The 21,500-nt window shown below is 45.2% G+C and overlaps 1 protein-coding gene across 2 annotated transcripts in view; it reads right to left on the reverse strand.

The window, feature by feature from the left end:
* Positions 1-12,723: 12,723 nt before the first annotated feature.
* CMIP (c-Maf inducing protein) overlaps positions 12,724-21,500 on the reverse strand; it is a 134,841-nt gene continuing 126,064 nt past the window's right edge. For both annotated transcript variants that reach the window (XM_030512358.1, XM_030512357.1), the window contains exons 16-21: positions 20,320-20,460; positions 19,323-19,370; positions 18,449-18,595; positions 16,833-16,938; positions 15,645-15,715; positions 12,724-13,045 (exon numbers count right to left, since the gene is read on the reverse strand). In XM_030512358.1, the coding sequence (XP_030368218.1) occupies positions 12,992-13,045; positions 15,645-15,715; positions 16,833-16,938; positions 18,449-18,595; positions 19,323-19,370; positions 20,320-20,460 (567 nt within the window). In that variant the 3' untranslated portion in view covers positions 12,724-12,991. The remainder of the gene's footprint in view (positions 13,046-15,644; positions 15,716-16,832; positions 16,939-18,448; positions 18,596-19,322; positions 19,371-20,319; positions 20,461-21,500) is intronic.

Genomic DNA, 21,500 nt, shown 5'->3' on the forward strand with positions numbered 1-21,500 from the left:
CACAATTGAGCTTCTCTGTCCATTCTCAAACAGCATTTTAGCAGAAGAAGGACTTATACATTTATTTTTAAGTGGATGGATTAAGATGCTGCCCCCAGACACACTCAGGCTGCAGCTCTTCCTGATGGCAGCAGATGCTGGCTGGGCAGCAGAGCACTTGTGCAGGGTTTGGAGCACGACTTCCACCGGGAGCTGCCAGCACGCCACAGAGGACCCAGCCTGGCTCATCCCGCACCTGGGGCCGGGAGGATTACCGGAGCACAAGGAGAATGCCAGCACACAAATCCCAGCTCGTGCAGCCAGGAGTGGGCATGCCGAGCAGAGTGTAGGCACCTCCACCTGCCTCCTCCTCAAGGGCTTGGCTGAAGTCCCTCTGAGGCCACAGACCTGAATGCTGGGGACCCAGCGCTTCACACACCGAACCCTCAGCTGGTTTTGCTAACCACCTTACTCCGTGTTTGCTAACCACCCACAGCACCTGATAGGCAGAGATGTGAGGATACGCTTCCCTTACCCACCAGTGTTTGAAGTACTCGGAGGCTGGGCAGGAATGTGGTGCCAGTTGTGATGGGTTATGGACAGAAGCCAGAGCAGCGTACCATAGTCACATAATTAAATAACAAGAACAGATTAGGCAATCTCTGTGCTTCATGTTGACAAGCCTGAAGGAAAGAACAGCACATGTAATCAAATGTTGGGGGAGTTCGTTCGTTCTTTATTTGGAATGAAAGACAATATTACAGCAATATAAGAGGTAGCATAGCATGCACTAATTATGCTACCATGGATATTTCCCTCTTGCAGGTCTAAGGATAAGAATGAGGTTTTTATTAAAGCCCAGGGGAGCAAAGAACTGGACGAGCTGGCATTCATTGGGAATCAAGTAGCCAATTCATTTAATGCTTATTCAATAGCTTTTGCCCCTGCGCTCAACTAACCTGCGTAGGAACACATTCTGCTGCCACACCGGCAACCTGCAATCAGAAAAAAATGACCTGTAATTCAGCTTCCTTCAGGAACAGACCGATATATACATGGTCTTCTTAATAACAGATCGAGCTGAATCAAAAACACAAATACACAATCTTCTCTCAGGAAACATCAGGAAAAAAGAATGAGTCTTCATTCTTTTGATGATTTTTGCAGAGATAGTCCTGCTGAGTCATTGGGTTTGCAGTGTCATGTGCTAGCCCGGGGCAGGGGCTGCCCGCTGCTGCCTGCGATCCCCAGCTACAGAGCCTCAAATGGAGATGTAAGGAGCACCCGGTTGATTTCCTTGGGCTTTCTTGGCCAAAGCAGCAAGCCATGATTGGAATGAAACTGTAAAGAAGTAACCTGACCTGCGCACAAGGCTTTTTAACTGGATTGCTTCACTGACTTAATTAGCAACTAAACAGCTAGTTATCCAGCTACCCATTTCCCTGACCCAAGGATACAATTTGGTGACTTACCAACATTCAGGTACCAGTAATGATAGCTGGAGTTTTTTCGCAAACAACTGATTTCAGATACATAATTAGTTTAGATCCCGTTAAAGATAAAAAAAAAACTGCTCCTGATTTTTGTCTCTATGGTGCTAAACGCTTCAATATCAAGTAATGCTTTCTGCAGCAGTGACCTTGCTTACCCTGCTTTTGGGAACCATCCAGACAAATGAGCTTGTTTGCCTTTTTGAACCACCTTTCTGAAGTGATCTGTGGAGAAAAGCTCTGCCTGAAAAGTGTCAACCTCACATCGCTAATAAATGTCCCCAGGTTTTTGCAAACCCACTACAAAGCTTGCCTAAATTAGCCCAGCATCTTTAATAAAGACCTGCTGCCGCATGCAAGGGGGCAGGTATAATGGGCTGCAGCAAGCCACACTCCACATGTGCGAAGAGCACTTTGCCCTATTGTAAGAAATTGCTGGCTAAGTGATAGGTGACACTATTCACTGGCATTGTCATTTGCCCCGACACCTTTCCAGTGGGAAGGCAACTTGTCACAGTTGAGATGTGTGTGGAGTTGCCTTATTTACTCTCCTGGAGTGGCATGAATCAGAGTTGAAAAGTGCAGTATGTTGAAGCCAGCCCGAACTCCCATGATGTGCGAGTGTGAGTCACCCAGCAGGGAGATTCTGCCAGGGTCCCTCCTGGACGACCCGGTTCTGCTAAACACGCCGGAAAACCCATGGATAAAAACAGCCCCAGTGACGCATGGGAGCGAGCAGGCTCCAGGCCTTTTTGGGGAAGCTTCTGAAACGCCAACGTTTCCTCTTGATCAATAATCTGGCTGGCAGAGCAAAGCTTTGAAGCAGCCCAGAAAACACAGCTTTCTGCTTGCACAGTCACTGCTGTTTCCCTGCGGGAAGGTGACAGGCTGCGTAACTCCGGGTGCAGGCAGGGGAAGGATTTCTCTTCCCGGTGTATTTAAAGCCAGGCTCTCCTGGAAAAGCTCTTGCTTACAGAGAAGATAATGCAGGATGTGAACAGGCTTTCTGTGCATGTCCAAAAAACATACTTAAAGAGTCCCATCCCAAGGTCCCAGAGCTGATTTCTCTTTTTCCTCATCATCTCCTTTCTCTCTTCTCTCCATCCTAAATACTTTTTGTAGAGTTATCATGGAATTTGGGAGCAAACCAGGCTGCGTACTGCAGCAAGTCAGCCGGAACAATCAGAATGGGGTTTTTTGGCCTTAAAAGCCATCACTCATCTGATCCTACGCTTACCAGAGCTGACCCTGTGACCATCACAGTGAGGGCACCGTTGTCCTCAGCAATGAGTTCCATGCTATCATCCCAACTTGGACTACAAAGAAAAGCCACTGACAGGAATATATCCTTATAAATATCTCATTAATTTTAACCACGGGCAGCCGTGAGTCATTTCCCCTTAACTACACTCCTCTCTTGTGACCAGAAACCGGGTAGTGGAGATCTGGTGCTGTGTAAAATTCGTAATTATTTCAAAATAATTTGATAATCAGTCTCAAAAAATTCAGGCCTAAAAAAATCCTTCAGATTTGCTATTAGCTAATCGCCTTTACTCCTACTACAGCTGTATTAATAAACCTGAGTAATTTTACTGCATCTTTTAGAGTTCAAGAAGCAGGTTGGGCTTCCCTTCAACTGCAGTTCTGCCTCCTGGTAAATTGTGTCTTTTCCGTGGCCAAACTAAACCCAGTGTGAGGCGGTGATCACCCTCGGGCACCCACCGCAGCGTGCCCTTGGTGAGGTTCCCCACTGCTGGCTTCTGCATGCTGCTGCTGAGCTTTTCCTTTCCTTTCCAACAACTGGCTCAACTCAGCCGACTCGGAGCCTGATGAATCGCAGCCCCCGAAGCCTGAAAGCCAGCAGTGTCTCACATGTGAGCAGATGTTTCTCTTTTAGATGCATTGGTTCTTTCTTTTCTGTTTCTGAAATAACAACAGCTTGACCAAGATCCAACCCCGCAACTTCAACAATAAAAGCTAGAGCAGTACCTCGGCACGCAGAGAGGCAACCGGAGGTTCTCTCTGGGTCACGCACGGCTGGTTGCTGCTGCATTTGAAGTGATGCATCAATTGCCGTGATAAATCACTGGAGCCTTTAAGCCTGTACTCAATATCCACTTATAAAAAAACAAACAAAATTCCCCAGACTGCTTAATAGTCACTCAGGCCTGCTTTAAAATACACTGAAAAAGAATCTTTTCAGTCAGATTTCATAGGATTTGTATTACACGTTTTCACTGGAGGTGAATTCACAGCAGGACAGACCTGTCAGCAACAGCCACCAAATGACCTTCCACAATGCTGGAGGGGCCCTTTGGATCCTTTTGGGCTGTCAAAGCTGCTGCAGGAGCACTGGTCAGGATGTTCACACTTGGCCAGCTTACAGCATGGCTTCAACTGAGCATAGCACTGAAATCAGGGCTTTGTTCAGTTCCAAACCTCTTGCCAAATTGTTTTCCTCACTTCTATCACTGCTCGTTAGCCTATGGGTTCACCCTGGTGACTGATGACAGCTCTTGTCTGAAATCAGTGTATTTCATTGGAATAACCAAACTTTATGAGGAGTTTCTCATCTGTACTGCTGAAATGGGTGAGGGGGAAACGTGGTGGCGGAGGATAAACACTGTTGCTTCATCTCATTAAATCCCTTAATTCTCCTTGGGGGGTGGTCCCTGATGCTGAAGGCACTCCCAGTCTTTTAACACGTCCCTCGCAACTCAAACCAGTCTGTGATTCTGCAAACCTGAATCACTGAGGTGAGAAAGAATAACATAGAACTGACCCATGCTGTGCTGGCATGGCCTCCCAGCAAAGAAATGGCTGTAGATGATGGGTTTGATGGGTTTGCTTTGTGCTGCATTTCAAGCCATGGAGGAATGTGAAATGTCCCACCCTCCTGCTCCATGGTCACCCTCCAGCCATTCACTGGGGATGGGGCCACACACACTGTACCCTGTGGCTTGTGCTTCTCTGGGAAATGAATGGGCTTTACACCACGCTGGGCTCCCTGTGGCCCCTGAGCCCAGTGTCAGTCCAAATTTGGCCCCAAAACCCAAAGTAACTTCACTCATGAGCACATCGAGGCCAACAGCTTTGTTGGGGTCTTCATGAAGACACTGGCATCCATCAGCGGGCAGGAGGTGACTCGTGGTGCTGGCAATGGCCGGTCACAGAGCCACCATGTCCCACGCTGATGGCAGAATACCCTTGTCATTCCCGGGCTGCACCAGAGCTGCTGGGATGCAAAGTGGAAGATGCCACCAACTAACCTCAGTGAGGGACCCGGAGCAGGGTGCAGCTCCTCAGTGCGGGACAGGGTGAGGAGGAGGAGGAGGAGGAAGGCCCGGGGCCGCCGCGGTGGCTGTGTGCCGGCGCTCGGGCGGGTTTCCTTGGCAGCCGGAGCTCAGGGCGCTCACCATACCTAAGTGAAGATTTTGTTGCCATGGCAGCATTGATGTCATCAGCTCCGCAGCGCCTTAACCTCAAGAACAACTTTCTTCTTTCTTTCTTTTTGTTTTTCCTTCTTCTCCCCCCCTGTTTGAGGCTGGTTTTTATCAACTCCTTCATCTTTCTCAGGAGGTGACTTTGCCCTGGGCTCTGCAGCACCGTCCACCAGACCTAAATCCCTCCTCACACCATTCGAGTTCAAAAACTGACAGTATTTCCAAGGAAGATGATGGTTTGGAAGCTCCCAAAACATGAAGGAGGTGACTTGGAGAGAGGCTTTGCACTGTGGAGGTGCAAGTGCCATTTGGCAGACCTGCTTCAAACTACACTTGTGGCTTTCACCATGCAGGTCCAGAGGAGGCCACGAGGATGATCAGGGGCTGGATCACCTCCCGTATGAAGACAGGGTGAGAACATTGGGGCTATTCAGCCTGGAGAAGAGAAGGCTGCGTCAGAGCAGCTTCCAGTGTCTGAAAGGTGCTACAAGCATGCTGGAGAGGGACTCTTCATCAGGGACTTGTACTGATAGGACAAAGGGTGATGGGTTCACATGTCTACATGAGGGACATATAGTGCCCCGCATGAGCATCCAAAGGCTGCATGGTGGTGGCCCAGCTCTGCCCCAGGCAGCCAGGTGAGCTCCCCACATGCACTAGCGCAGCGTCCCCCCAGCACTAAACCAATAATCTCTCTTCAAATGACACCCAGCATGGAGCCATTAACCATGACAGTGGGACGTGGCTTCTTCACCAGGCTCAAGCAAGAGGATTCAGACCTCTGCCAGCCCCAGGGATGGATATAATCCTGTTAAGCAAATCCTTGATTTCCATGGAGCATCCCTTAACTTTCGTGTATCAGGACTACTGCTGTTGATAATGGACCATTGCCGACGTCTGGGTCAGGCTGTTCTAGCCAAAAATATTCTACATTTTAGCTAGTTCACTGCAATGTCAAAACAAGAGTTTCACCTACATGACAGGACAGGAGTAGTGTTACAGCTCAGCTTGTCTTTCGTGTGCACCCCTCTCACACACAGCCCTTCTCCCTGAGCCATGGGGAACTTTTGTTCCAGATGTAGCTGTGATTTTTATAAAGGTCTGGTTTATTTTCATTGTTGTTTTACACTGAGCAAATTCTGCTTCTACACCAGCTCACCACGCAGAGCGGGATCTGCTCTTTTACTTAGCAGGAAGAAGATCTTGATGGGCCTCATCCAGCCGGCTCCAGGCTCACAGGCATGAGGGTGCTCACCCAGCCTTGCCACTGCTCATCCCATCCATCAGGGCTGGGGAAAGCGCCATGTGGTAAAACAGGATCGGAGAACAACACAAAATCGTAGTCAATAGACTAGTTTTAATATACTTCTTCTCTTTTACAAACAACAGTCAACCAAAACTTGCATTTTTCTAACATGACGCTTAAGCTGGAATTTGGGTCATTCTGATACATGTGTTTCTTCAAACTTTAAGGGTCACAACCCTGCCTCTCTGAGCAGCAGTAAATAACAAAACCAAGCTCCAAGATCTCAAAGCACCTGGTAAATGACTCAGTACGTTCATTATCTTTAATGTCATCATAATTGGTAAAATATGGAAAGAAAAGTATCCCTAAGCCAAGGTTTCTGTATTTTAAACATAACAAGGTATACTGCATACCAAAGACACAAACAACACTTTCATTAAAGTGAGACAGTCAGCAGGTCAGCAGGACCCAGTATTCAAAACAAAGTTTCCTATTCAAAAGAACTTAATATAATTTAATACAAAAGCACTTACTTGTGGGTTTTGTATGAATATATTTAAAATGCATACATACAGAGAAGTTAGGGCCTATTTTAAAGTTACAAATGTATTTCAGCGCTTGTTCTAGCTGGTAGGTGAAAAGCATGAAAATGAGGTCTAAACCGAAAAAAACAGTAATAAAAAAAAAGCAAATACAGGGGTAGCAGGAAAAATACCTGCATGTTTAATATTACTGGCAAAAAGGATATTCCAAGATCTGTTATTAATAAAAATGGCTTATCTCAAATATTTACTTCAGATGATCCCCAGTCAATAGAAAAGAAAATGGAAAAAACCTGCATGATAACATCCACTTAAAACAAATATTTTGATACATGTACTCTATTTAGTTGGAAAAAATCATTAAAAAATCAAGACATGGCAATATAGTTGACTGATGTGTTCTAAGAGGTACAGCTGGTTGGCTTTACAGGGGCTGGGAGAGGTCAGCATTGCCTTTAGCGTGAGAATGGTGGTAGCACTACGGTCCTATTGCTCATAGATGTGTAGAAAGTTTCAAGGAGCTCTTTTCTGGATTAGAAATCGTTGTATATATAAGACAGGAAGTTATTGCTGCTCCCAGCTATCAGGGAGTGGAAATGCCAAAGAACAGAACAACCCCAGTTCCAACATGGCAACCTTGGGTGGCGTTGCATCCATACTTTGCTTTTGAGCCCGTCATTCCTATTTCATACCTTTACTGCATTTGTTTATATTTCCAAGAGGTCTTTATCTCTCCAGAGTCTTTGGGGGTCTTTAGAGGCTTCGATGCTCTCTGGAAAGTGTAAGAAGTGAAGAATATCAGAGGCACTTTCTGTGCTCAGTGCTGGGGCTCAGAGGTGGACCCTCTCCCCTGCTTGGCAGGGGTGGCCCTGACATGGTGACAAACATGCTCAAAGCCCATTGGCAAGGCTTGTCCGCTCTGGGGACACACATCCGGCTCTCAGGAGATCAGGATACCCACAGACCTCAACAGGGCACCGAGCAATGGACAGGTCTGCCCGAAGGACAGAGCAGAAGCTCTACACCCTGGTGCCATCTACCACATCTCCCATCAGATCCCACAACCAGCCCTCAGGTCCTCACAGACAAGATTTTCAGACAAGCCAGGCTTTACCTGGTGTGAAAACACCATATGAACATGACATACCAAGCTCTTAACTGGTAAAAACACAGCCACACAACACTTCAGGTCAGCAGCTGTTGCAGCACTCCCCTCTAAGCAAATCCATGCTGAATTGTCAGGATTTTAGGCATATATCTTACTCTGAGTAACAAACAAGCTGCATCCACCCAGTGGGAAACTGGAGACAACAGGTACTTTCTGTGATTTGAGGTGTTTGGTCTTCTGAAACCCAAAACGTAGCTGTGGGCAGTGGAAGAAGCAATAGGAAGGTAGGACAACTGCTGAGTTTTAATGAGGACATGAGAAAAGTACTCCTGAAACAGGCAGTGTTGTAGTTTTATGCTCTTCTGTATGCTCTTTAGACTTGCATCAAAGCTATTGCACTAGTTCGGGTTGAAAGCCAAAAGCTGTAGGTTAGACAAACCCCTGGTATTCATAGTCCCTGGGAAGATGGGCTGCAGTAACCTCCTAAATGAAATGGAGCAGCCTCTTACTGGTTCCTATTATGAGGCAGCAGCACTGAAAGGCAAGAGGGCATCATTATCCAGGTGAAAACACCAGGGCACTGGTGCCATAGCAGAAAAATAATCAGGGAAAGCTTTCTGAGCACAAGCTGATATACAGCAACTCTTCCTATGCCATGGCTAATCCTCCCCTTTGTAACCAATACAGAATCCCTGGTCCAGCACAGCCCTTAGGAGCTTCTAACAATGCTGCTCTGTAACTGCCGTGGGCTGGAGGCCAAAGGCATCTGCCCTGGCCCAGAGATGACTCCTCTGAGGTGAGACAGACCACAAGCACTGGTTTATTTAACAAGACATTGATCACCTTTGAGGTCACTCTGGTTTTGTTCAAATCAGAACAAGGATTTGATGGTTTGGGAGGTGCATGAGGCACAGGGCAGTGATTTGGTGGAGGTCACTGCAGAAGGCAGGACCAGTGGTGCCTGGGGGGCACACACATGCTTGCTCCCTGTTCGCACCAGGTCATCACTGGTATTCCAACAACACCAACGCACCGAGGATGTCCAAGCTCCTTCCATTGCCCAGGAGGTTGCAGAAGACAACCACTGTTATGGATTGCCCAGCAGGCAGAGCTTGGGGAGCAGCAGGGAAGGAGCCATCACCCGCAGGAGGAAAAGCAGCTGTGTCCAACCTGTGCTTCATCAAGGCCTAAAGCTCTGCTTTTTTGGGCAACTTCTCAGTCCCTCATGCACCACCACAGAGATGTTTCTGGCTATTCAGGGCCCAGAAAGGCTTTGTACAGAACCTGCCGTTGCCAGGAGAGGACAGCCCATACACAGCAGTGAGTGCTCAAGGGGAAAAGACTCAAAAAGCCTGACAGCTCCAGCTGTCTTGTTTCAGTAGAGAAAAAAGTACACGCATGGTTTATTCTCTTTATCAAGGGCCATCCTGTGAGTACTACTACTCCAAGAAGTACTAGAAACGCAGTACAAATCTTGTACTGCATGTTCTAAGGTCTGTTTTGTGGAACAGGATAGAAATACAGATAAAAACAAGACTATAAGAGCCAGGTAACATGATGAAGGTGAACATCTGCAGGAATTGGTTTCAAGTGGGTCCCATTTGTTTGAAAGCTAAAGAGGTTTAGTAATTGTCTAGACAATCGAAGCAGGGTTGTGAAGCTTCAGCTGGATATTCTGCTGGCGCCCAGCCGGCACACCGGTGTGTTTTATCAAGGACAGTGAGCAGACTGCAAATGCAGCAGATCCCTACATTGGATGCTGCCCTGAAATGCACTTTAACATACAGAACCCCCTCTCGAGTCTAGAAATGCCCCACTATTCCCAGTACTACTTCAAATTTGGGCAACCAGTGAGAAAAACAAAACCCAAACCACCAAGGCAGCTCTTTCGATGGCCAGTGCAAGGACTCCTTGAGCCTGGGAAGGATTAGGAATGGTGCAGAGATAAATGGTCTTGGGTAAGGGGTGCAAGAACTGGCCGCACAGAGGCTCAACTGTCCTCCTCCTATCATAAAATCATAGGTTAGGGTTGGAAAGGACCTTAAGATCATCTCATTCCAACCCCCTGTTACGGGCAGGGATGGCTCACCTAGACCACATCACCCAACGATTGTTGCTTGTAGGTGATTGTCCCACCTCAAAACCTGGCGACTGATGGAAAACACCTCCTGGGCCCTGCTTTGCAGATGGGAGGAGAGCGGCAGTGCTGAGGCACACCGAGGTGCACACAGAGCAGGGGTGTTGGTCAATGGGAAACTGAACATGAGCTGCCTACAGTGTGTGCTCGCAGCCCAGAAACCACCCATGTCCTGGGCTGCATCAAAAGAACCATGACCAGCAGGTTGAAGGAGGTGATCCTGCCCCTCTACTCTGCTCTCGTGAGACCCCACTTGAAGCACTGTGTGCAGTTGTGGTGTCCTCAATATAAGAAGGACATGGAGCTGTTGGAACAGGTCCAGAGGAGGCCACGAGGGAGATCAGGGGCTGGAGCACCTCTCGTATGAAGACAGGATGAGAACACTGGGGCTGTTCAGCCTGGAGAAGAGAAGCTGCGTGGAGACCTCAGAGCAGCTTCCAGTGTCTGAAGGGGGCCTATAACAATGCTGGAGAGGGACTCTTCATCAGGGACTGCAGTGATAAGACAAGGGGGGATGGGTTTAAACTGAAACAGAAGTTCAGGTTAGATCTAAGGCAGAAGTTCTTTACTGTGAGGGTGGTGAGGCACTGGAACAGGGTGCCCAAAGAAGTGGTGAATGCTCCATCCCTGGCAGTGTTCAAGGCCATGTTGGACAGAGCCTTGGGCAACATGGTCTAGCGTGAGGTGTCCCTGCCCATGGCAGGGGGGTTGGAGCTGGAAGGTCCTTTCCAACCCAAACCATTCTACGATTCTATGACAGCATCACGGAGCGAGCTGTGAGAGCCCATGGCTCCTTGAGACCCCATCCTTATGAAGCCATCACCCTCCAGCTCTGGGGTCTCTGCACCTCCCTCAGCATCCCCACATCACTGGGCCAGAGAAAGAAAACACAAAGCACGCAGCTAAAAGATACTCACTTACAGTTTATTTTCGCCTGAAATTATTTCACATCTCTTTGTACACAGCTACAGAACAGTAGTAGTAAACCATTGGTAAAAGCAACAGTGCTAAGGAAAATGTTGACTTAATTTGTTTTCTTTTTAATTTGTTTTAATTCTTTCTTCCCATACTGCATCTTCATACAGTTTGGGATTTGAAGGGGGGAAAACCTGGCACATTACTTGAGTTAAGACTCAATTCCCGTTTCACTTCTTAAAAAAAAAAAAAAAAAATGAAAAAGGGAAAACCCTATGACTTGGGCAGCAACAAAGGTTAAAAATAAAAATAAAATAAAATAAAAAAACCCCGAAACAAACAAAAAAAAACCACCCAAACAAAAAAAAAAATCCCCAAAACAAAACACACAACCAAACAAACCCCCAAAACCAAAACAACAAAACCCAAAAGCTTGGCTTCCATTGAATAAGATTAAATATAATATATTTTTATATATATAAAAAAAAAATAACATTGGCTGTATGTGAAACGTTGAGGTGCTGAAGAATAAAATAAAGAAATAAAGGTGTTAAACAGAGGAAAAAAACATCATTTCATTTTGGTTTGGTTTGTTTTAAATAAGCAGGTCTGTACAATGAAGGCTCATTATGAAAAAAAGGGAGTCGACAGCGTAGATATAAAAGAAACCACAATTATTAAAAAAATCACCTTCTAAGCAATTGTGGAGTTTGAAAAATGTAGCAGTCACATTACAGACAGATCAGAGCTATCAGATCAGCAACAACGCTATTTCTTCAGTCTCCCCAGAGGAACATGCAGAACAATGCGTGCACAGAACAGGTAGTGAGGGAAAGGGAAGGGGGGGGAACAGAACGAACTGATGCACAACATGGAGGGAGAGCTTTTTTTTCTCTTTCTGAAATATTGGACGTACACAGAAAACAACGGAGGCAACTTGTAAAAGCTACAGAGTTTGGCGAATACCCCATTGGCAAAATACACGGTGTCTCGTCCCTATCCCCACATTTAAACCTGACACAGTTTAAAAGACTAGAGAAAGCTTTCAGGCTTCAGAAGGAAATGTGGCTTTAATTAATCCCTGCACCCTTCCCCCTACAACTATAACCCCATGAGAGATATTTTCCTTCCTACTTGATAACAGGAAGGAAATATCTGATAACAGTTGAGGCATTTTGAAGTCAGCAAGGACAATGCGATGAATGTCATGACAGGGAGTATAATACAGTATGCGTTACTGAAAGGCAATTCTCCAAAGAGGATAAATCCTTTAAAAATAAAAATAATACTAACAAGACAGCAAACTAGTTTATACAGTTCTAAATGCAAAAAAAAAAAAAAAAAAAAGAAAAAAAGGTAAAAGAATTAACAACTCATAAATAAAAGACAGGTCCCAGACCTGTTATTTGTGAACCATTTTCTTAAATAGGTGCATTATGTAAATCTTATGTACAAAAAAAAACAACTACTTTGCGTAACAACGGCAGGACAAGGGGGGGGAGGTGAAAATTATACTGGTTTTGGTTTTCTTCTCTTGAGATTTCTGTAAGTTGGATTTTCTGGAGCAGAACTGGTGACAGAGTTCTGACTGGCCGGGTGCCAGCCAAGGAAACCCAGGCAAATAACAATCAACGAATTACTCTTTTTCTTTTTCTCCACACGGCATAAAACACAAAGGCAAATAAAACCCACAAAGGTGTTTTTTTTTCTTTTTTTTTTTTTTTTGGGTTTTTTTTGGTTTTTTTGGGTTTTTTTTTGGTTTTTTCTTCTTTATAATCCTCTTGCTGCTACAAAGTTTTTTTTTTTTTCTTTGGGGTTTTTTTTTTTCTTTCTCAATTTTTTTTTTTTTTTTTTTTTTTTTAACTTTTCTATTTAAATTTATGTAGATTCTGAAATCACAAAGCTGAAAGAATCCGGCTGGGTCCAGGCTTGCCCTGTCCCCCCCCCCCAAAACACACACACAACACCACTCCTCTCCCCCACAACCACAGCTCCCAACACCAAGTCCCAAAGCTCACTGCTCTACAGGGATTAGACAAAAGTTATTTTCTTAGTTTGTTTTTTCTCTGTTTGTTTTAAAAACCTTTTCCTTCTCTCGAGAAGCAAAAGAGAAGAGTCAGAGGCAGAGAGTTCACCACGCTTCAGTGTAGCGGACATCCACTTCCTTCAGATTGGGTAGTTTTGCCTGTGTGGGAGGGTAGGGAAAAGGCAGAATTAATGACACATGTTCAGGACTCAGGGAATAAGCTCCTGGCAAATCCCTACCATCAGCAGCCTGGGAGGATGGATCTATTGGCCACAAAGTGCAGTGAGATGCACTACACCCTTGGCCCTGCACAGCACCAGTGCTGAGCTCAGGAGTGAGCTGGAGCATACAGGTGTTAATGAAGGGACATGGTGTGGAGCCTTCATAGACAACACAGGACCAAGTCCCACCGGCAGCTCTGGTAACATCCATGCACCAGCCACCAGGCCCGGATCAGGTCCCAGTCTTTCTACACATGCTTAGCAAAACAGGGCTTTGAGAAACCTGCTCTAGTGGAAGGTGTCCCTGCCCATGGCAGGGGGCTGGAACTGGATGAGCTTTAATCCCTTCCAACCCAAACCATTCCATGATTCTACGAAAACCTGTTTGACAAACTGCAGCTATGAAGGCAGTGCACTCAAACTGCAGCAAACAGCCACATGTTCCTTCTTCAGCCTCCACGCTCAGTCACTGCTTGATTTTTCCCTCCACGTATTAAAAGAAATTTGAGTGTCTTTTAGCAACTTTCGGTGTCTTCGTAGTCTCCTTTCCTTAACTCCACTGCATTTTGTCATATTGTTCCTGAATAACCCTGCGCGAGGCAGAGGCAAACTGGCTGTTTGCAGGGTTCCTATTTATCGATCCCATTTCCGTGCTCTCTGACCATAATCATACGGCTAATTCTCTCAAAACAAACAAACATGTTTAATTAGGCTAGGGCATAATTAAGGAGTTGGAAGTTTCTAGGACTCATTATTACCTCACTCCTTGATTTATGTGCATGCATATTTTGATAAGAGCTAGTCATAATCCTACAGACACTGCCAGCAAATAATTTTTCAGTTAGGCAATAATGACTTCAGTAGTGGGTGTTTATTTATTGTCTGGTTCAGCCTGCCTGGTACATATGTGGGTGTCTGTGTGTGTGCAAGCGTGTTTCGTGGGGTGGGGGATGGAGCAGAGAGGAAATGTCATCACTGGTGTGTGCCCCAAGTGCTCTCGCAGACCAAGGGGAGAAGAAGGAAAGATTTGTATCAAAAATGCATTCTTTGAAGTCTGAGCTGTTCCCAACAGACCTACAACCATGTGCCCCAGGGGAAGAAACTATTACCCTTCGAACACACACAGAGCTCTGAAAAAATGGCCACTAAGATAAATCTCAATGAAAGAGGTGAGAGGGGGGAAAAAGTGACGCACAAGTTTCCTCAGCTTTTTTAATTCTCTGCAATCATCGGGCCTTTGCTCACAGCCAGTTCTGCTGTTTGCCCTGGCAAGTCACTTTCTTAGTTGCTGCTAAGGACTGTTAATGCAATACCAGAGCAGAGGGAACCGGTTAGGAAAATATGAGTTTCGGTATGAACTTGGTGGCAAAGGGGCTCAGAAGCAGGGGTAGGACTGGGGGAGCACTTCAACAGATTTGATTTCAGAGCCCTAGGCCAAATGCAGCATTGACCTTGATTGTCTATAAATGCTTGAGGCCTGATACAAGCTCCATTGTGTGAACCCATCTGCAAACCAGCTGTTAACTCCAAGAACAACTTCTTTGCATTTACAATTGTGACACAACCTTTAAAAACTTGATCTTGAAAAATCCACACTAGCAGCATTGCAACCGAGTCCCCGGGGGAGCCCTGGCTCCACAGCCAGAACCAAAGAGAGATGCTGCATTTTGAAAGCAGAGCAGCTTCAGGACTTGCCTCAAGTCTGAAACTCAACCCAAGTTTGTAAGCCTGGCACAATCAAAGGTTTCAACACGCAAGACAACATAATGTTGAGCTTCATCTTGAGCCATTGGGTTTATAAAGTAAGACTTCGGGAGATGCAACTCACACACCACCAGCGTGAAGACAAGTCCACGTAAAGTCATGAAAGCCAACACATCTCAGGCAGTCTTTGCCTGAAAGCACCTGCGCCCTTCCTCTCCCACAGCTACATTCTAGTTCTTTACACCATTTTGCTGAAGCAGTTGTAAACTCATAGTACAAATCTCACATGTTAAACTCGGTACTGGGCATTTGCACAGGCGTTTCTGTTTAAAGCCCAGTTCCAGTCCAAGAGGTGTCAAAGATAAACCTGCACCTTCCCCAAGGCTTTCAATTCTCCCTTTGCATTCTGTATCATGGCTCTGTAATACTGCTCACCCACATTACTTTTGGTCCTGTTAACAGTACAGGACACGGCTCTGGAGGTGTGAACTAGATTTTACCTGTCTCTGTACCCTCATCAGAAACAAACAATATGCTCCTGTTTCTGAAACCTTTACTGTTGATAGCACTGGTGAAAAGATTCCATCTCATACTTACCTATTAAGCATATTAACCGTTTCCTGAGTCAATCAAAGCCAGCAACCTCACAAAGCTGTTTTCAGCCATCACCTCCCCAAAATAATGCAATTCACCCTCTTCAGATGACTTTCATGCTACCCACTCCACAGGGCCAGTTCTCTCTGCCCTAGGCACTACCACCACACTCTCGCTAAATGTGCAAGTCCTCGTGGGCCAGCTACTTTTCATGTTTAGTGGATGCAATTCAGAAATACCTTGAGATCTTCATAGGTATCTGCTGAAAGTTTGGTGCTGTTCATATTCAGGCTACACAGGCTCTTCATGGCTAAAAGAGAAAACGCACAAATATTTATGATCATGCTGCGTTTTCTTAAAATATCAAGCTTACGGTAGGTCAAAGCATAAACAAGACATGACTGTGTGCGGCGCACTCAGGAAAAAGCTGAATAGCGTAAAATATAGAAGTACAAATGGATAAACAGCTGTTTGGGCCCCCATCCAGGAAAAAGTCCCTATTTAGGAAGGGCCATTAAGCATATGCTTAAGTCCGCTGACTTCAAAGGAGTTCAGGCAACTTCTCATAATCAGTTTCCTGCACATTATTCTGAATAGTGCCCGTTCTCAGTGCTCGGCACGGTGCACGCAGGGGCCATGCTGATCTAGCAGTCCTCCCTCCCCCCATTTCCATTTTAGGCTCCACTACTTAGCAGAATAGTTTCCTAAGATGAGCCATAACTACTGGCCTGTCTGGCACGTCTGTGTAGGATCAAGCCTATTAAAGGAGCCCTTTAAACCCAACAGGCGAGGTTTATAATACACTGTTGGATGCAGGAAAGGTTTTCACTCTGGCACGTTGAGCAGCTCTCAGTGCACGGGGGAATCCTGAATGCTGCTTAGATGGCCCCGCTCTGCCTCAGCCTATTTAAATTAAGAATAGTGAGGGTTTCACCTACCCAGAAAGAAGGAACAAAAAAGGGCCAGAGAGGGCACGAAACCTGCTGCCCACAGTTGCTAAACTCACTAATAAGTTGCTACGTGGTTTTGCAATCTTCCCCTCCTGCATCACAAGGTCAGACTTCCACCCAAGGAGACAGCATCCATGAAACAAAGTTGAGAAGTCTCAGGGCAACATGTCACCACGTGAGATTGAGACAAGTGCCACTGGTAAAGTCAGAGGCAGGAGCCAGAGTACAGTCTGGGACAGCAAAGCCCATTGAGCATCATCGGGCTCAGATCACCCTCCTGCTTCCCCTGCCTGCAGCTTAACAGCCACTGGAGTGGGCAGGGAGGAGGGAAGTTTAAACCCAAACACAACCACAGCCTGTCCTAAATCCCTGCGGAAGCAGCGCCATGGCAGCCGGGAAACCAATCTTCTGTCTGAACCCACGTGAATTCCTCTAAACCCATGTCATTTTCCTCTGTAGCTTATTTTGGTCACTTACAACTAAGTGCCAGCAAACCAGCATCTGTGACAGGCGTCTCGCAGAGGTTGAGCACTTGCAGCATCGTGAGGTGTTCAGAGAGAAGCCGCAGCCCTGCGTCTCCAAACTGTGGGGTGCAAGTAGAGTTGTTTTCAAACAGTGCATGAACAAAATCATGTGTGAGTAGCTCAGTGCAAACAGGGCGCATTGAAACGAGGTTTGCAGATCAGCCCTCAAAGCCACACTCTGATTGTTTACCACAATCTCAAATGACAAGGGAGAAAGCAAATAGTTTTATCCCCACTTTGCAGATGGGGAACAGAAAAATTAAGTGACTTGTGCGCACTTAACCGCAGGCCATCATTTAATCAGAATGGTGCCTTTGAAGTCTGGACTTTGTATGAGGGCGCTCCCACCCGGGCTATACAAGATGGTTATGGCAGTCTCAGCCAGTTCCCAACCACATCACAAAACAAGAGCATAATGCAAGTGGTATTAATTAGCTATTTTGGTCCCAAGAACAATGTACTATTGATTGGTAATTGTTCTATTGACCCACTTGGTTTCTGCTGTTGCTAAATTCTAGATTAATGGAAACCAGGATATCACAAAATAAGTGGAATTTAAACTTTTTTTTTTTTAATAATTTAAAAAAAAAAAAAAGAAGATGATACAAAAAGCAGGCTCTTTGTCCAATGAAATCAAACCCATTTTGAGTAAGAAGCATCAAAGTTTTCAAATCCCAAAGTTACATTGTTAGGACAAATCTGGAGGAGATACAAGACAGTGTTAAAACAAGCAAGCAATCAGATTGGACTTCATATTCCCCACAGAAAAAGAAGAAATTTCTGGGATACAAAAGTAATTAAGAAAACAAAACAAGATTATTTACATTACATTTGAGTGGGGAAAAAAAAAAAAAATGCTGCTTTTTGTGGTTGCACTGAGAATAAACATATTTTCAGCGAGCACTACAAATAGGTGCTAACAGAAAATGAGAAAAACCTGTTCAATGGAGAACCTCCGAGACCAAAACCAGCAGGGAAATGTAGAAGAAAAAATTAACTTAAACTCTTTCAAGTATCAGCTGAATAATTTGTTCAGTTAACTTGGCTTCTTTCTGCTTACAAAATAACCACATTCTCATTTATAGTTTCCTTCCGTTTATTCATTGTTTGAGTTTTTTTTTGTTGCTGTTGTTTTTAAAGAAATCCTGGCTGATCAGCATTCAGAGCAGTTCACTGCCTGCACTGCACAGGCTCCCTGCTTCACTTGACCAGATGAGCTGCACAGGCTCCCTTTTGTCACCCCAAATGGGTGAAAACATAAGTGCTTCTCAGATGAAAAGCAGCACAGCAAAATACACAGTATAAACAACACCCGACTGGAACATTCAACCCAAGCAGCAACTCCTTTATAATTTAAAATAAAATGTAAGAAATAATAAAGAAAGGTGGGAAAGAAAAATCAGCCTCCAAGATGAGCTAGACCATAGAAAGGCCCTGTAAAAATAGCACAAAGACAAACTCATTCTAAACAAGCCTCTTCACACTCTCTTCTCGTGCTGATGTAATGTGAAATTTCAAAATTAGTCAGCATTGGTTCCTGCTCCGAGTTTCAGTCTGTAAAGCACTTACCTGAGTTGACCACAGGTTCAGCTGCTTGAGAGAAGGCAGTTTAATGAGGTACTCAGCACAAGCACTTGTCACATTGGTAAAGGCCAGGCTGAGGTTTTCCAGATTCCCAAAAGATCCTGAGCTTAGCAAGCGGGCCAGGTCTGCATCCTGAAAGCAAACCAGAGATGGATGAGCAAGATTATCGACTCCTCAGCCTGCAATATGCAGCAGTGTCACCGATACTGTTAACCAGCAGGAGTTGCACAATTATATGACTTGTTTACAGTAATAGAGAACCACACAGAGAAGTTTCTGTTTGTTTGGCAGGCAGCTGGGCTCTTGTGGCAGTGTTGCTTCACATACCCTGGGAAAAACTTATCCAGACATGAGGACAAAAGTTTTCCTTGCGTGTGTATCCTTACGAGACATGAAGGCTTCAGTGGGCCTTTTAACTTAATGAAGGTTTCATTGCAAGTTCTAGATCCAAACCATATTCAGGACCACCACTTGGCCTCAGTGAAGTTAGTCTGGGTTTACACCAGGCTTAACTGCAACAATGATGGGTCTCTGTCAGACCTCCGTGTCGAAGATCCAGAACGGGACATTGTGAAGTCTGCTTTTTTTAATGCAAAATTCTGCCCCCAAATCTACAATTGCAAATCTGCACACCAGTATAAACCTGACAGCCTGATGCTTGGACTTGTGTTGGAAACTGCTGCACAGGCCCAAGAGCAGAAATATGCCCTTACTTGTGTAAACTCCAGTTGTGTTGACAGAGTGAGTGCATGACTCCCCTCTCAACTCCCCAAAACAACCGCACCACATGGCAAACATAAGCCAAGTGCTTAAATACAGTAAGATACAGCCCGTTTCTCTATTGACGTGATCAACTTACGGTGGACTTGGATGGCAGTGTTAATCTTGTGGGACCACCTTTTCTTTGCTGTAAGACAGAAGATATTTTGGTCAAACAAGTTGCCATTCTACATTTCAGACCATCTGAAGTCTATCAAGCTCAACACTAGAGCGAACCCTGCTCCAATTTCAAAGCTCCCTGCCAGCCCTTCCACTTTGTCCCTGCTCTTTCTGCACTGACAGATTCTTTCCTGAGCGTGCTACACGCAGGCCTGTTGCTACCCAGGGGACGTTCACTAAATGCAGCTTCATGCTGTGGGTCAGCATTTTGTCTGATCCAGCCTCGCATTACTTGGTTGCTTTCACTTTAAAGGAAACAGCCTTAAAATGCTGGGCTAACGCAGCAAAGGGGTTGAGACTGCACAGCTGATAAAATCATGTTTGACTTCAAAAAAAGCATATGCTTTTCAGGCAGGGGTTAAAGACAACAAATATAAGTGTGAAAGAGGGAGGAGGAAGACTGTGGGTTTGTCTGCATAGGTGAAAAACTGTTAATGAGAGCACTCAAACTGTAGATCCCATCTTCAATATTGGGGGGGAAGAAAAGGGGGAGGGAATCTTTTCTCATAGGCTCTTGCCCTGAGAACTAGACCCAAAGACCATCTCATGAAATGTTGTGAATGTCACAGCATTAAGAAATGCTGGCCAGCACTAGAACCATTTGCTACTCATATGTCAAAAGGTGGCAGAATTTGACAAGCTGACTTGCAAGATCTTGAAACATCAGGATTTCACCTTTATTCTTTCACACAGATTCTAAGCAGGTTATTGAATATCATTCATAAACATAGTATGGGATTAGACACATCAGTAAATATCACGCAGTATATATATTCACAGTAAAATCCTCCAAATACTGCTCCCATCCTGTTGTTAACTGGGAATTTCACACCCTGCTTGTCTTTCTTTTGTACCTCCATTTCTGGAGAGGACAGACCACAACGTGCTATGGCAATACTGCATGCCCGGTGACATACCAGCTCTTTTAACTCCCTCTGCCTGTCACACAGCTGTTCATACATTCTCTTTCCCACGTCTGTGCTTTCCAGGGTAGAGATGATCTGGAGCTGGGTGTCATTATTATCAATGATGTTGTATTCCAGCATCAGACACAAAATCTAGCAGCAGAAAGAAAGGAGAGTGGTCACTGCGGTACTTAAATTCAGTTTGTTCAAAATATCCTAATTACACTGGCCTTGTAGTTTAAATTACTTGGGTAAGTTCTTAGAGCACGCATAATGCAGGCTAGATTAGAGGATCACAGCAACCTTTGCTGACCTTCCAACACAAGAAACCAATTTTTATTCGCAAAGAATGAACTCTAATGTCTGAAAGTCAGACTATCTATTCTGTCTTCCATTAGAGCTCATTCCTTCTGACTGAGAGGCGCAATTACTTTGCATCAGTCCTGGAGGATGGATTCATGCCACAGCCTGCTTCAGAACAGGTACAATCGATCCAGTATTTGCCAGGTACACTGGCTAGACTGCAGATTGGCACACTTGGGATATTACACATCAGCAGCAGAGCAAAGCAGTTCCCTAAGTGCTGTGTTTTCTGTCCCTAAGTGCCAGCAGAACGCAGGTGAAGTGTATGCTATCTATGAGGCAGGTTAAGGAAAGGTCAGGGAGGATCTGAGAGAAGGTGATGCTGGGAGCTTGCTGCTGTGGCCAAAACACCCTACATCTCATTGGAGATATGCCTGACTCACCCCTGGGCAAGGGGCTGCCGGGAGCAAGTTAGACACGAGGGAATGGGCTGCATGGGCTTAGGACACAAGCTGCCCCCTTCATGCCTCCTTGCCTTTTCAGCTACACATCATGCTATTGCAATTAGAATGCACAGCTTTTATTGCCTCCATCATTCTAATTATCTTTAATGAAAAAAATCAAGCAACATTATATTCAAATTCACACAGCGCACTCTTTTATTTACTGGATTGAATTAGCACACACAGAGACCTAGCTCAAGGAAAAACTGTAACTCCTTCCACCTATTTAACCATCCTCTATTTCCATTTAAAATGTATGATGGCATTTATCAAGAAACATCTTTAAAGAAACCCAGAAAAATATGTTTAAACTGTTAGTGCAACAAAATAACCAATCATAAGCACAAAACCCCCCGATTATTAATGCAAGTAAACAAGGTTTTGCAA

This window comes from Strigops habroptila, chromosome Z, assembly GCF_004027225.2.
Source record: "Strigops habroptila isolate Jane chromosome Z, bStrHab1.2.pri, whole genome shotgun sequence".
NCBI lineage: Eukaryota > Metazoa > Chordata > Aves > Psittaciformes > Psittacidae > Strigops > Strigops habroptila.